Genomic DNA, 15,976 nt, shown 5'->3' with positions numbered 1-15,976 from the left:
ATCTTTAAAGTAGGTATCTAAGCGAAAAGACCTCAAGGCAAACAATTTCAAAGGATCATTTGTGTTAAGCCTTCTATATTTCCATTCTCCGTCATATCAATGTATCCTTCCTTACGCTGGTGAAGGTTGTGGCCGTTGTTGAACCCAAGTGCCTGATATTTATGTCTGTGCCACCGTACTGTGTGATTTCTCCCTCTCTGCATTGGTCAGTGCCTGCGTCGCCGTTGATGTTTTCTTCTCCCCCCTCCGCCATGGGAAAGCATGCTGCTCTCTGTCTTCGACCCCTGCACTGTTCTCCAGATGACCTCTGTTTTCCTCCAGCCGATCTGACCTGGCCTCTGCTCTCTTCCTTTAGGCTAGCCACACCGGTATGCGTTCATACATTTACAAGCAGAGCTCTGTGATTGGCTCGCAGGCAGAGCACACTGGCATGCGGACGTATTACTTCAGCGCCGACACCCAGGAGGACATGAGCACCTGGCTGAAGGCCATGAACCAGGCCACGCTGATGCAGAACCACCCCGACAGGCTCAGGTAGGCCTTCACACCTGAAACCTTAAAGCACACATTGCCAGAGGAGTTTGGTTCTCACATGAGGTCATTTTCTACTTTGGTATGAATGTATATTACAAAGAAAAGTTATTCATTCATGTCAGCACCATGAGTGCTACACTAGGTTGAGGAGCGAAGCAGCTTAAAAATCTGAAAAATTAGCATGGCAAATAACATTTCAAGAAATGATTTTAACTTTGCAATAACGAAGTTAAAATAGTTGGAAAAACAGACTAGATTTTCATCAAATTTGCATTTAAAAAATATTAGTAGATTTTTTTTTTTTTCTCATCTTCCCTTTAGCTTTCTGAGGCCCACCTACCGCCCCCTGGTGGTCCTCTACTTTAAAAAGACACTGTTTTATAGGACCACCGTTATCAGCAATATTCTCTTACTCAGACTATCAATTTTGATGAGTAAAACCCTCTGTATTCTTTTTTTCAGAAAAAAACTTTCCAAGCAAAAGAAAAGGCATCAGTTGGCTGTTGCTGTTTGTTAGAAATCATACTTTGACAGGGGAGCATAATCAGTACCATAGTTTTATGACATATTAACTTTATGAACTCAAATACTTTACGTGCCTTAACAAATATAGGGCTTTCCTTTACAAACAAAACACTGACATCAAAGTAACTAATATAAATTGTACATGTATCCAGAAACCGCTAGAAATCATCGTAAACCAATGTGAAAGATTTGACTACTTGTCTTCAGCGGGGGGTGAAGGCAATCAAACCCCTATCTTAAAAAACGTATTTTTATTTTTACCAAAATTGAAAGTAGTGCAACAAAACGAAAAAAAGAAGCATCATGCAGCTTCAGTTATTGCAGCTGGAAACTAGATCTGCAATGTATTCTGGTGCTAAGAATATTAAGTGGTTTATCAACTAATTTTAAAGTCTATTCTCTGATCTATTTGACTTTATGCTTCTGTCTGCCTTTAAACTGGAACCACTTCCCTTTAAGTATTCAGCCTCTCATAGAAATGGATATTGGAGAGCGCCTTGTTCATCAGCCTTTGATAACATGTATAACATCTTGGTTTCTCTCTCTGGCTGACTCCGCTCCGTGGTTGCTTCAGCGTCCGCTCCGTGCGCAGCGTGTTTGTTTTTGTGCTTTGAGACATCGCAGTCAGACGACGGCGTTTATGAACCATTGGCGGTTCTCTTCATGTGTTATTAATGCGCTGACGATGGGAGGTAGCGCAGATCAAATACGTGCGGTCTCTCACTGGCAGGCTCAGACGCTGCCCACCGCCCCCTCCCTCACACAATCCCGTCCTTTCTCATTACGCCGTTCTTACGAGAGGAAATCCCACAACGTACCGCTGCCTGCTTCTGAATGACAGAAAGAAAACCGAGCCCCCGACAGCTTCCAACCGGGAGTTCTCTGAACTTTCTGTTAAAGCTCCCTCTTTTCCTGTTTGTTTGCCTGTGGAAGCCGTGACAGTAGCACTAACACCGCCTGGCACGTTTCGCTTTGTTGTTGTTAAAATTTTCGGTTGTAGCGTTTATTTTTTTATGAGTATTGAGCACCAAAAGTACTTTGAAACCAGCATCAAATGGGGTCAAAGCAGTCGCCAGTGTGCCAGTTTTACTGAATTATTTTTAGATAGTAGCTGCTGGGAAGGAGAATCTTGGCACCACAGGCTTTCCTATTATTATGCAAGGTTTTTCTTTCATGACAGAAACCTGAATATTTCTCAAGGTGTTTTCACGTTGGACTTAATTAATGAGTTTCAAATCAGCTTGTGTCTTTAAGGCTTTGCTTGTCAGCTGCGATGGTTTAAAGAAAAAAAAAAGATTTCTCTTTTATTTGACAGCCATCTACTTTACATTCGGTTCAGGACAAAAGAACAAAGATCTGAACTCTCAGAACATGGGAATACGATGTTCCGGAGATTAAATGACTTTAATGAGCCTGTTATTTAGTGAGCAATTAGGTATAAATGACTTTTTTTTTTTTTTTAGCAAATTAGCCAGAGAATGTCTTTAGGTTTTTTTTTTTATCATTAGAGGCGCCTTGCTGTAAGTATTCATGCCCCTTGAACTCTTCCACACATTAGCCAAAACTATGAATAGGACATAAGAATCTGAAGCAAAATAATGAACGTTTCCAAACAAAAATCTGAAAAGTGTGAAGTGTGTTTGACTTTATGCCCCTAAAGAAAATATATTTAAAAAGAATGTGTTCACAAAAATTCATGCAAAATCAACAGAACCGTGCAGTTTTTTGTGCTTATCCATAGTTAAGAGTTTATTGCAAATTTTCAGCAAAAATTGTCAAAAAAAAACCATTGAGTGCTGCTAACTGACTCCCACCTGCAGGAGGCAGTATTTCTTACTTCTACAGCACTGCGGCCTCCGCCTTATTAATATCAATAACTTGATATTGAACAAGTTACCGTCTGTGGCGAGTTTCAACAATCAAACTAGTAAAGAATTTAAAGAAACGTTTGGTGTCGTTTTTCTCATCTTTTTTGCTTTGATATGTAGATTCCAGATTTCTACGTGTTTTGATGAGGAAACAATATATTTCTAAAGTAGTATCACAAAATCAGTTATTTGATGGCAAAAAAGGAAGAAACTGAAAACAAACTACACCACGAAAACCATGGATTGCAGCAGACGAGTCAGGGAGAAGTTTGTAGAGAATTTTAAAGCATCTGTAGATTATCCAGCTATATCTCAAGCTTAGAAAATCTGTTTAATAAAGGTGGGTGATGCCATGGAAATACAGAACCCATATCGCCGACGCTAATACCAATACTTGTTATTTCAGTTTGACATATCATCGAACTTTTGAGCTATGGGTATTTTTGTAGAGTTTCATTGAACTATTTAATATTATCTGACTGCATGTCTCCTTCTCTACAGACCCGTTGACAAAGTCACCACGTTGTTGCAACAAGCTGTCCCGCAGACGAACCACGTGAATCACCAGAAGATGAAGACTGTAGACTCTGAGGCCACAAAAGCAATTGTCCACGAAGTTCTGCTGGAGCCCATCCACCGTAACACAGAGGAGCTCTGCAGCTTTCACCAGGACGCCGGCAGCGTCACCCTGGAGCGCCACGTGGGGACCGCCTCTTTGGAAACGGACAAACAGAGCCCCCTTCCATCCAGACCGCCAGCTGCCGCCGCCCTCCAGCTGTCGGACCACGCGTCCGCGTCTGCTCCCGTGTCCAGAGTGACGTCCCGCGCTCCGTCACGAGCCACCTCGACGTTGCCTTCCAGCCTTTGCACGAGGAACGGCCTGGTGTCCACGCCCAGCCCCATCCTGGAGCCCAACGGCATCGCGGCGGGGACGTACCAGAGGGTGCCGGAGCCGGCAGCCTCCGACACGTTCAAGCATCTGCAGAGGAGAAACACTCTGGAGCAGGTGGAGCAGTGGGTCAAAGTCCAGAAGGCTGAGCAAAGGGGGTAGGTCAATATTGTTCATTTTGCATAAAAACTTTCTGATTTTAGTCATTTGATTTTCAGCTGTAAAAAATGTTGCTTCTTGGAAACAGAACTTCACTCTTGATAAGCTCGTGATGAACATCTTTCCTTTGGGTTCTTGCTACCAGCTTTTGATACCATCTGTGCACATTTGTTGTAGAAATGCAGCTACTGACTCTTCTTACTTTCAGATCACAACTCAAAGCTTACAGCCTTTCCACTGATTTCTCATTTACATTGCTTTTATTTTCACTTTATGTTGTAAATTGTTCCTGGGTGTCTTGAAAGACGCTAGAAATTCAGTGACTCTCTTAATGGTAATTATTGTGTTGGGGGAAATTATTTCCACCTTATTCCTCTTCAACAGCCCTCCCTCCAGAGAAAACACCCTTCCCCGTCGGACACCGCCCACGCAGCACAAGTACACCTCCATGGAGGCCTTTCAGACTTTGCCAAAAACTCCACGCCACAGCCCCCCGTCGGGTCGACTCGGCGAGTACAAGTACGCCCACGATCGCCTGAGCCACTTCCGGCTCACCCCAGACCAGGGGGGCTCGGGGTCCAACACCGTGCTGCAGCTGTACGAGTGGCAGCAGCGCCAGCAGTTCCGTCACGGCAGCCCCACAGCGCCAATCTACACCCCGGCCCCGGATTACCCGTTCGGGCCCCGCCCCCCGTCCACCGTGCCACCCTCCTCCTCTTCGTTGCGCAGGTCGGAGGGGTCTCCTCGCTGCGTGTCGGTGCCGCCGTCGGCCGCAGACATCCCGCCGCCGGGGCCTCCGCCCGGTACCAGCAGGACGCTGTCCCCCAACCGAAGGCCTCACACTCCCGCCGAACGGGTGACCGTAAGGCCCGCTGGGGACGGGCCTCTGCTGAACGTTCCCTTTACCGTGTCACCCCGAAGGAGCAAGTCTCAGATGCTGAAGGTAAGAATAATACTCAACAGAATCAGAACAACCTTCTTCTTCATTACTGCATTTTTATGAGTTTACCCTCCAATAAGACGGTCAGCAGGGGTAGAGGTAGTGGGTGTTTGTTTGCCTGATTTTGTTTTCCTGCATCCTAGAAGAAAATATCAGATATTTAGAACAGTGAAATCCAACTTTTTCTTGGAATATAAATTTGTATAAAAGTATAATATTAATATAGATGTTACATACTGTAACTTAAACCTGAATGTAGTGATGGTAGTAAATCTGTAGAGTCTGTAGCTCCACCTCACCCAGATCCGTTTCTCCTGTCATTAACTAACAACACTGATGTCTGTGCCGCAGGCTGCTACTATTGAAAGACGTTCGATGCCTCCAACTGGCTACATCACTCACACAGTCAGCGCTCCCAGCCTTCATGGCAAGACGGTACGTTTAATAACTGCATTCACTTCTTATGCACACGATGCCAAAACCTATAAGACTTCAGGCTCTGCGTTGCGGAGGTCCTCGGTTCTGTCAGCGGAGGGTTTTAGCAACCGTTTGTGGATTCATTTCCTGGTCAGTTGGTTGTTGACCAGAGAACTGTGAAGTCCACTTTATGTGTAGCAGATTTTTGTTTCAGCCTCGTTAATCTTTAATTAAGCTGCAGTTCTGCTTGTCCAGATCAGCGATGAGTCATATGCACTGCAAAAACATAACATTTTTGGTCCAGTTTCTACTGCAAATATCTTAGCGCGCTCAAAATAAGACAGTGCTAACTATTAAGAAAGAGCAACAGCAATAATCCATAAGGTGCAACATTTAGAAAATAACACCTTATTTGTGAAATCCAAATTGTGAGTTTTTTGACCTGGTGAAATTACACAAAGCCAAAAACAAGCAATTTTTGGAAAACATTCAACAATTGTTTAAGACTAAAGAGCATATTTATAAGTTAAAGAAGGGGAACCACAGTTTAAAATATGCAAATTCAGATCTACTAGAAAAAACTTGAATCATTCAATATTGAACTTAGACCAAACAGTTCAAATGATCAGATAAACATAGGATTATTGCTGGATATAATGCATAACATTATTAGTCAATTGTTGCTGCCGTTTTTGTTATTAACGCTAGTTTTGTTTTTTGGTGAAATTTAAAGGAATGGTCATTGTTCACCTGCTGTATTTAAAATTAGATGCTATATTGATGAGTTTACTATTAGTTACTGGTTTAGTTAGTATATGTATGAACTATATGTTAATGTAGATGGTTAAGGAGGGGGGATTTTGATAAGTTTTTACTTCTACCCACTTCCTTGAATTTGTAAAACAAAAGCTTTTACGTTAAGCTTCATACTGTACTTTTTGTACATATTCAAGAAATAAACAAGTAACTTTTCAGCAAGAAACACAAGCTTGTTTTAAGTCAATAATTTCTCAATATTGATGGAAAAAGTATTAGTTATTAGAGAAATAATCTGCCATTGTACTAAGACATTTGCAGTAGAATCTAGACCAAAAATACTTGGTAAGATTTTGTGTTTTTGCGTCCTGGCCGCTGTGAAAGTGAAGGTATTGAAGAGCTGAGTGGGTTTTTGTTCAGCATGTGAGGTCAGTGTTGAGAGCTGCCAGACTGAATATCCTGCGGTGCCTCCCGACAGCCGGAGGAGCTCACTCTGCTCCTCATTCAGCTGCGCCGCCACCAGGCCAAGATGGCCGCTGTGCGTCAGCAGACCTTAGCTCACATCCAGCGGCTGAGCGCTCCCAAAGAGTCCTACCACCAAAACTGCCTCCTAACCGCTGTCGCCGCTAGCGACAGCCCCCTCCTCCTCAGCGCCACCGCGTCTCCTGAGTCGCACCTCGGAGATGTCGGCCCCTGCAGCGTCCAGGTGGGGCCCCAAGAGGCATGGCTACCCCTCCCTCATGTTACCAGGACCTGGTAAAGGCTGCCACTGAATCTTCATTAAAGGTTTTATAACATTAAAATTATACATACAAAAAAAAAGAACTTTGACAATTTGTTACTTATGCAACATACATCATCAGATTTTATTCATTATAAAATTTAAATGTTGTATTGACAAAGCTTTACATCTGTAAATGTCTAAAGCTGGTAGAAACACCACAAAGTAAATGAAATCCAGTTTGAAATTACTAGTTTGTGCTGTTGTTTTACATAAAATCCTAATAAAATGCATCAATCTTTGTGGTGGAAACACTTCCGCTAATGCGCTAAGGGCTGAGCTAATTTTTTGTTTTGCACTTTTGTTAGCTTTGAAAACATTTAGCACACTTACCTTCTCTTAAAATAAATTTTCCAGGTAAACTCTAAAGTGGTCATTTGCTTGGTTGTTTTGTAACATTTCAGGTGAATAAAGTTCAACGTCTTTGTTAAAGTTCTTGACTGTTAGCAATTGTTCAAGCAGTTAGCCATTTATATCCATCTCTTATTTTGAAGTTGGTGAAGATTGTTTACTCAGCAGTTTTGTTTTCTCTTCAATTCCTTTCTCTCTTTTTCCTATTAACTTTCAGACTACAAGTGTTTTGAGGGCAGATATATTTTGAATTGAAGTTAGCGCTTTAGCATTAGCTTTCCCTAAATACTGTGTTGTAGTGCTTAGGTGTTACACCAACTCTAAAGCATTGCTAATACTAACGATTTAGCAGTAGCCTCTACTAAACACCATGTTGGTATAGCGCTTAAACATTACACCACAGCTAAATTGTTGCTAATATTGGTACCTTAGCATTAGCTTCCACAAAATACCATGCTGGTGTAGCACTTCAGCATTAGCGGATCTACCGTTTATGATGAGTGATTTAAGGTTAGCACAGCTAACTGTTTAACTAGCAGTGGCCACCCCTGGTGGTAACATAACATATTTTGCCTGTCACTGTGTAATATTGATAAAGAATGCTGTCTAAACCTGGACTTCATGACCAAGCAGCAGCCTAGTTTAAGCAGTGGCAGCCTCTACTCACTCCTCTTTGGCTGATCCGTCTCCATGTGGTGCTTCTGCCAATGTCGTCTGTAGCATGATGTGTTGCAATCCCTTTGACGTCCACAAAGCCATCCCATGCTTCAAGCAAGCCGTTTGGCCGGTCTTGATTACGCGGTTTTGGTGTTGGTGGTGCGCGACGTTCCTTTCGGTCCTCGTCATGAAGCTTGTTTTGATGTTGCCTGTCTGTGAGATGAGTTCACGGCTCCCTCTGATGGAGCTGGTCGCTCTTTCTTTTTCTTTGTATTTTTATCTGTTGTGTACAGCGTGTTTAACTGGATCTCGAATCAAAACGAGTGCAAGACGCTTTTCAGTCTGGGTGCAACTTTGTCATTCTGCATGTCAACAGGAAATCTGTGGTAGATACTCGGGGTGCACCGATCGATTTCATTCATTTTGGGCGATCTGTTTACTTCCGCACAGATATGAAAATCAGTCACTGTCCCCTTCTGGTCATTTGTGAGAGAGGGCTGGTGATCGGCCTGAAAACTGCGATCGGTGCACCTCTTGTTGATGCTTCTGTAGAATATTCAGACTGCACATTGTTGAGTTTGTTTTTGAATCGGATGGTTTTCGCCCTCTAGGCCGATGACACGTACATGCAGCTGAAGAAGGACCTGGAATATCTGGACATAAAGGTGAAAAAACAAATTGCACAATTCAGTCTGTTGTATTTTCTCTGATTTGAAAAGCCTCACACTCAGACTAACATGTCGGTCTTTGTTACTGACTGCACCCTTCTGTTCTACACCCGACCCTGAACGGTTGACCCAAAACATTCCAGCTGTAGCTCCAGATTATTTAAGAGTGGTGTTTCTCCCAAACGCTTGACCTGCTGTTAGAAGCGGCCGCCATGTTGTGACTGCGGCTCTTGTGTCTCTGTGATTTCTGACTCCCAGATCAGAGCTCTAGAGCCGCTGATCCTCGCAGTTCACAGTTTACTACTGCACTGCACTGCTGGGCCACTCAGGCCTTTAATGAACGTAAGCTCTATTTGTATGTAGCTACGTGTCTCTGTGTCTGGTAAATGTTCTACAACGTAGCGTGGGTGTGTGTGTGTGTGTGTGTGTGTGTCTGCTTGTGCATGTTTGTGCCGTGGCGAGAACAGGGAGGTTTCTGTGTCGTGCTCTATAGTAAGACCATCCCATCGCTTTGCAGCGCTGCATTCAAAGCTCCAACAGCATCGTGACTCCATACCTCCCCTCCACTGTGTGGCGATGTTGGCCAGGCTGTTGAGTACTGGGCATGGGATGGCTCGGCAGTGCATGTGTTGTGGCTGTGGCTGTGACCCGGTGGTTGAAAAGCCAGCTGCTTCTACCATCGCCTCTGAAACGCTGCACCTCCCTCACAAATTGTTTAAATCCTCAACTGGTTGATTTCCCCGATGAAAAAATGGATCTTTCAGTGATTTCTGGCGATAACCTAATTGTTAAAACTGATATTTAACAAGTAGGTTAAATTGTTTTTCTAAGTGTGGTTCTGTTGAGAGGTTACGAGCTGTTACTATCTTACTTGCACTCATGTGAAGATGTTTACACTGCCAGAACAGTAAGTACCAAAAAAATTGCTTTTATTTTGAGCAGAAAACCAACAGGAAGTGAATGTACTTTTGCTAAATAAAGTAATAGTTTTCTAGAATAAGTTACGCAAACTCTTAAATAATTTTGCTATCCTATTATTAATTGAAAAAATAGCGGTGTATTGACAAGTTGAGTGGAAAGAGCGAGGATCTTCACATTGATGAGAGAAGTATTTTTTAGCTGCAGATGCATCATTTGGTACACATGACCAAACGTTCACTAAAGGAACGATGCTTTAGTGTAACATGAACAAAATCTTTATTTTATGTTAAAAAGGGAATTGAATTATATATTTGCATTTATTATGCATTTCTAATATTGCGTAAAAGTCACTTAGGTGGTAAGTGAAACACCAGCAGAATGTGCCAACTTCTTTATCCAGTTAATCGATTAATTGTCAGAATAAATCAATAAAATAATCAGTTAATAAAATAATTATTTGTAACCCTACAGTATTATGTTCAAAGAGACAATGCTTTCTCCAGACAATCCTTGCAAATAAGTTAAACTTGTTAGGATTTTTTTTTTCTTCAAACTTCACATTATACTGGAAACCTGTAGTTTCAGGTTTCTTGCAATTTTCCTGACCATTACCTCATCTGACCCTGGGCTGAATCCACTGACACCTCCGCTCCTGGAAAGATTGGCAGCTGTCTTAAATGTTTTCTGTTTGTAAATAGTCTTTACTCTCGTAAAGTATTGGGTTTCAGATTGTTTGGAAATGGCCTTAAAACCACTCCCAGATTGATGGACAGCCACAGTTGCAGGGCGTCGCGGTTGCTTCTTCACCTCGGCATTTTAATAACACCCACCTGTTTGCTCTACAGCAAGAATCGCTCCACCCGCCTGCTTCACTATTTGGGCTGAAATGATTAATCGGATTAATCGCAATGAATCGGTGATTGAAATAATCGTAAGCTAATTTAATAATCGATTAATCATTAACTGGCATATACAAACTTAAAAAAAAGACAAATTGTTGAAAGAACATATTCAAAGCACTGATTAAAACAAAAATGTACAAAAATGTAAACATTTTGCATTTAAACTAAAAAACAACTTTGTGAATATGTTCAACCCAAAACACCTCTAGTGGCATGGTTTTAGCTTCACTTGTTTCTAATGCTGTAAAATAATTTAAAAATGAACACCTTTTGCTGTCCAATTATTAATTGTGACATTTAGTCATTCAGAAAGGGTTGAGTTTTTCACATGTTGATGTTAGAAGGATTTTCTTTAGCGGTAGAGGCACTGATGGTCAAGCGTATGCTAAAGGAATGCTGTTAAAATTTAGGTAATGAAATGTCTATTTTCTTATTTAAAAAATAATTTCTTTACTTTTATCTTTCAATGTATTTCTGATATTGCACAGAAAAGGCTTTTAAGTGGTTAAGTTGAAAAATATGCAAAATATGCCAAATTTTTAAACCGATTAATCATCCTAATGATTGATTAATCGATAACAAAAAAATTGTTAATTGCATTAATTTTGCTGATGATGCACTCATCTGCTGCGTCTTTCATTTTTCCCCTCTAATAGAAGCGTCAGTGGAGGCCTATCATTATTAACTGCTCAAAAGCTTTCAACAGAGCCTCACTTCAGAAATCCAACATGTCCCTTTAAATGAGCCCTCACCTGTGTTCTCAAACGTTCTCCTGTTAGACGGATGAATAATCTGAAGGCAACGAAGGTTTTACAGGCAAGTGAATATTGTGCAGAGCTTCAAAGTGTCCATAGCCACCGTGTCGTTCATGACCAGAAGTCGCTCACCCTGTTCATGTTCACAAGGACAAGTGAATGTCAACGACAGTCTTCCCCTTATTTGTGGTAGTCTACAGCTGCTCCCAGTGTTCTGCGCTTCCCTTCGTCTCGGCGCTAATGTAGCGAGGAGCCAGACGCCTCGCCTCAGCAAACAACTAACATCTGGGTCTGTTGACGTTGAAATGTTGCAGGTAGCCGGAAATCAGGCGCTGAAGGAGGCGGGGAAGCCTGTCAAGGTTGCAGAAAGCGATGTGGATGTGAGTATGACGATCCGTACGCTGGGGCCATTTTAACTGCATAAATAATCTGATTGAAGTCCTCTTTAGACAGGTTGTCAGTTTATTGAATTTCTCCACCAACATTTATGGATTTCCAATAGAATTAGAACCGAATTTATTTTCTCTTCTTCCTTCCTTCTTTCCTTCCTTTCTTGTGGTTTTTAAAGTCATTTAAAACCCAGCCTTGTTAGAAATCTCTGCTGTGAATTCCTACTGACCATCTGGATCTAAACTGTGGAAGTGAATCAAAGGACTGATGTCTGTGAATTTAAAAAAGAGGTTAAAACATGGAATTTGCAGATTAATTATTTATTGGAGCTATGAATACTTCTGATTAGACGTTAAAAGGTAACTAAGTAAAGTGATTTAATGTGATGTGTCTGTAAGTCTAATAAAACATTAAAATAACAGGTCTGATGTTCAACAGAGGGCTTCTGGTAAAAAAATATATATATATATATATATCTAAAGAACAAGGACACTGACAGTGCCTTGAAATGATTGCTTTGTTTACACCGTCTTTTTCTAAAAAGCCATAAACGCTGCACTTTGGCCTTCTTCCTCTGCTGCCCGTAAACAAGCGGAGATTGAAAGCTGTTGAAAACAACAACTCAGTTCACAGTCAGAAGTGACGAACGGCTGTCCTCACTAAATCTATTTAAGATGATTTATTTTAGAAATGTTCAGTGTAATAAGAAATTGATGTTTTTTTATGTTAAACTATTAATTCAAGCCAAAAAATGTCAAATATTCAACAGATCTGCCCTGTACTGTACTGATGTTCGGTCAAGTAGAAAGAGTTTTTCGCATGTTGCAGATGCATCCTTTGCTACAGATAATCTAAAGGAATTCTATTGTTCTTTATTTTCTGATTTTTAAAAAAAAAGGAATGTATTTGTTCATTTGGATCTTTTAGTGTATTTCTATTATTGTTATATTATATGAGAAATCTGCAGAATGTGCACATTTTTATCAGAACAATTGATTAATTGTCAGAATAGTCGATTAACTGTCAGAATAATTGATTAATCGCTAACTAAAATAAGTTTTATGAATCACTAATGGAGGTTTTTTCCACCTTCTGCTGCCTTGGTCCAAGGAAATTAATGTAAGTTTTTATTCTCAGCTCTTCTGGTAACAGCAGCACCCAGAGAGCAACATGAAGTGGACTCTGTTTGTCTTTGACTCGGATAATCCAAACAATTTCCCAAACCTTATTTGCACTATTTATGAACGTTCACGTGAAAGGACTCTTTTATACAACCATACCCCAAGAATGGGGTTCACCATGGAGACCACAATAATGTGTCAGATTGATGACATGAACTCAGATCAAGCTCAATTGAAGATTTTATTGTTTTCGCTGCATTAAAACTTCCATCAAAAGATGGTTTGTTCGAGCCGGTTCTTGTAAAGTGAACATCTTCTAATGCACCTGCACCAGACAGGTGGAGTTATCGCGTGGTAAATATTCAATAATCGATCCATTTCACCCATTAAAAGCGGCTCTTGGTGATCACCGTTGACGCCCTGACCCTCTGTTCTGTATGCAGTCAGAGCAGCTGCAGACACATGGCTTTAATTAAGTAAGAGGGCCACTTCATTATCAGAAGTCAACGCACAGACACTCTGATTAGCCCTTGAGAGCAACTTCATCTGGGTAAACAGCTCATGCCCACCCAGCTCTACTTCTCCCCCTGCAGGTGAAGTTGAGTCGCTTATGTGAGCAGGACAAGATTCTGAAGGACCTGGAGGCGAGGATCAGCTCCCTGAAGAACGACAAGGTAACCAGTCTCTGAAACGCAACTCCACGATTACGCTGGTTAAAATTTTTTTTTTTAAATGATTAAATGAATCTGACATAATTCAGAGGCAAATGCAGCTACAGTAGAAAGTAGAGGATTTCTTTTTTCTCTAGATAATGATTTTTTCTTTTTTTTTTTTCGGTTTTTGGCCTTTATTTGATAGTGAATTTACAGGAAAGTGGGTAATGAGAGAGAGGGTAGACATGCGGCAAAGGTCACCAGGCTGGGAATCAAACCTGCAACAGACGCGTCGAGGACTAAGGCCTCCTTATGTGGGTTATGTTTAACCCCTGTGCCAACACAGCACCCCTAAATAATGATTTTTTTTCCTCTAAAAGGAAGGAAAGCAGCACCAATGTCCAAGAATCATCAAACTTTATTGGGTTTTTATTATTAAATGTCATAAATTAGTCTGAGGAGATCGAATAAGTGACATTCTGGTGAGATGTTGTAGTGAGTCGGGATGTTTCTTGGTGAAATGCTGCCCTCTAGAGGCGGTTTTAACTCATCACAGTCCAGCTTCTCAACATGTCTCAGTCCAACATGTCCTCTTAGTGGAACAACACTCTCCTCAACTTAGAGATTAATTTGTTTTAAAGAAATGATATATATATATATATATATATATATATATATATATATATATATATATATATATATATATATATATATATATACCATTTCTTTAAAACAAATTATATATATATATATATATATATATATATATATATATATATATATATATATATATATATATATATATATCCTATAGATTTATTAATACTTTTTCTCTCTCTTTTTTTGTTTCATTAAACAATGTGAACTACAATAATTTATTCTTTGCATGCGTTTTCAAATGACAAAATAAGCTGTAGACTACTGCAGATAGAGGCACAGCTCCATCAGCCTTTAGTTACCCAAAAACAGAATGAAATGTATTTTCTTTTGAGAACTGATGTGTGCAAAGTGTGAAAGTGGACATTTAAATATTTAAACATCTCTTTTTTTTTTTTATCTTTGCAAGGACTGCTCTTAAGTTGCTTTTTATATTAACAGCATTCATATTTTTACAATTTATAGACAACTACTACTCAGTGGTAGTTGTTATTGTGTCTCGTTTCTATGCTGTAACTGCGAAGTAGTTTCCCTGCTGGGATGAATAAAGTACTTCTATTCTATTCTATTCTATTCTATTCTATTCTATTCTATTCTATTCTATTCTATGAAAGCATACACAAGACATGGGATGCATCAGTATTTATTAAATCACATCAGTCTCATTGAATAAATTATCAGTCCAACAGTAAAATATTCATCTTTGTCCATCAGGATATGCTTGTTCTTTTACAGCAGCTTTAGGTTATTTTAGTGCTGTCAGTCGATTAATAAATGTAAGATTAATTTCACTCGGACATGCTTAACTTTGGAAGCTTGAAATGTAAAGATGCGCATTTTCAAGAAATGTTGAAGAAAATGTTTCAATTATCTCAAACCAAACATGTGTGAAGATGCCTTTGTTTTAAATGTATCCCTTTTGATCAGTATTTTTTCCTCCCACTCTCCTTTGCTGTTTTTTTTGTTGTTTGTTTTCTTGGTTCAGCTAATCGGTTATTTTGTAGATCGATGCCTCTGTTTGCTCGTCTGTAATGTTTGTTTTGTATGCATTATCGGTGAATAAAACAACCAATAAGATAACGTGCACCTCTCAACCCCTCTCCCGTTGTAGGACAAGCTGGAGAGAGTGCTTGACGTGTCTCACCAGCAGATGGAGCAATACCAGGAGCAGCCAGCTCATGTCCACAAGATCGCCTACCAGCAGAGGCTGCTGCAGGAGGACCTGGTGGCCATCAGGGCCCAAATCTCCCGCGTCTCAACGGTATTCATGTCTGCTGTGTCTGTCGCAGTCGACTGATAGTGCTAGACTTGTTGGAAATGGTAATGTTTAATTTTAGGGCTGAGACAATTAATTGGATTAATTACAATTAGTTGGATTAATTGTGATTAGTTGGATTAAGTTAGATTAATCATGATTAATCACGATGGTTAGTCAGATTAATCGTCATCTAATTTGGTAATTAATCGTTAGTTAATTTTCTAAAAGCACAACGTTCTCAGAGCAATTAATTAAGACAAAACTGTACGGAAAATATGTATTAATTAATTATTAATAATAATTATTATTAATAATTATTAATTAATAATAAAATATGTACATATATATTTAAGATGCATTAAAAAAACCTTCTTTGTAAATGTGTTCTACCCCAAACTCCTCAAATGTCATAATTTTAGCTTCAACAGGTTGATCAAATTCTGCAAAAAATAATCTCCTATTAAGTGCTTATTATTATTCACATATTATAAAAGACAATCATCAGATAAGTCTGTGCTGAAGTGATGTTAAGTGAAGCAGGCGTGAGCTTGTCAAATGTTGATGTTGGGATGATTTTAGCTGCAGATTCAGCCTTTACTCCAAATGATTGTGTTCACTAAAGAAATGCTGTTATTGCATTTTAGGTGAATCATTTTCTAACTTAAAAAAAGGAATCAAATTATATTTTCATTTGCATCCTTTAATGTATTTCTAATATTGCATAAAAAAAGCTTAAATAAAATATCTGAAATTTTTTTATCTGATTAATTGATT

The 15,976-nt window shown here is 39.9% G+C and overlaps 1 protein-coding gene across 6 annotated transcripts in view; it reads left to right on the top strand.

Moving 5' to 3' along the window:
- Positions 1 to 15,976, top strand: part of LOC102225561 (pleckstrin homology domain-containing family A member 7-like) — a 137,023-nt gene that overhangs the window by 106,452 nt on the left and 14,595 nt on the right. For 4 of the 6 annotated variants that reach the window (XM_023350242.1, XM_023350248.1, XM_023350254.1 and 1 more), the window contains 10 exons: positions 356 to 534; positions 3,429 to 3,974; positions 4,360 to 4,918; positions 5,267 to 5,350; positions 6,567 to 6,794; positions 8,489 to 8,542; positions 8,804 to 8,887; positions 11,438 to 11,503; positions 13,228 to 13,308; positions 15,056 to 15,205. In XM_023350242.1, coding sequence (XP_023206010.1) covers positions 356 to 534; positions 3,429 to 3,974; positions 4,360 to 4,918; positions 5,267 to 5,350; positions 6,567 to 6,794; positions 8,489 to 8,542; positions 8,804 to 8,887; positions 11,438 to 11,503; positions 13,228 to 13,308; positions 15,056 to 15,205 — 2,031 coding nt within the window. The remainder of the gene's footprint in view (positions 1 to 355; positions 535 to 3,428; positions 3,975 to 4,359; positions 4,919 to 5,266; positions 5,351 to 6,566; positions 6,795 to 8,488; positions 8,543 to 8,803; positions 8,888 to 11,437; positions 11,504 to 13,227; positions 13,309 to 15,055; positions 15,206 to 15,976) is intronic. The other 2 variants (XM_023350266.1, XM_023350274.1) reach the window with 2 other exon arrangements.

This window comes from Xiphophorus maculatus, chromosome 2, assembly GCF_002775205.1.
Source record: "Xiphophorus maculatus strain JP 163 A chromosome 2, X_maculatus-5.0-male, whole genome shotgun sequence".
Lineage (NCBI taxonomy): Eukaryota > Metazoa > Chordata > Actinopteri > Cyprinodontiformes > Poeciliidae > Xiphophorus > Xiphophorus maculatus.
Note: the sequence above shows the minus strand (reverse complement) of the source record. Positions and strands in the feature narration are given on the sequence as shown.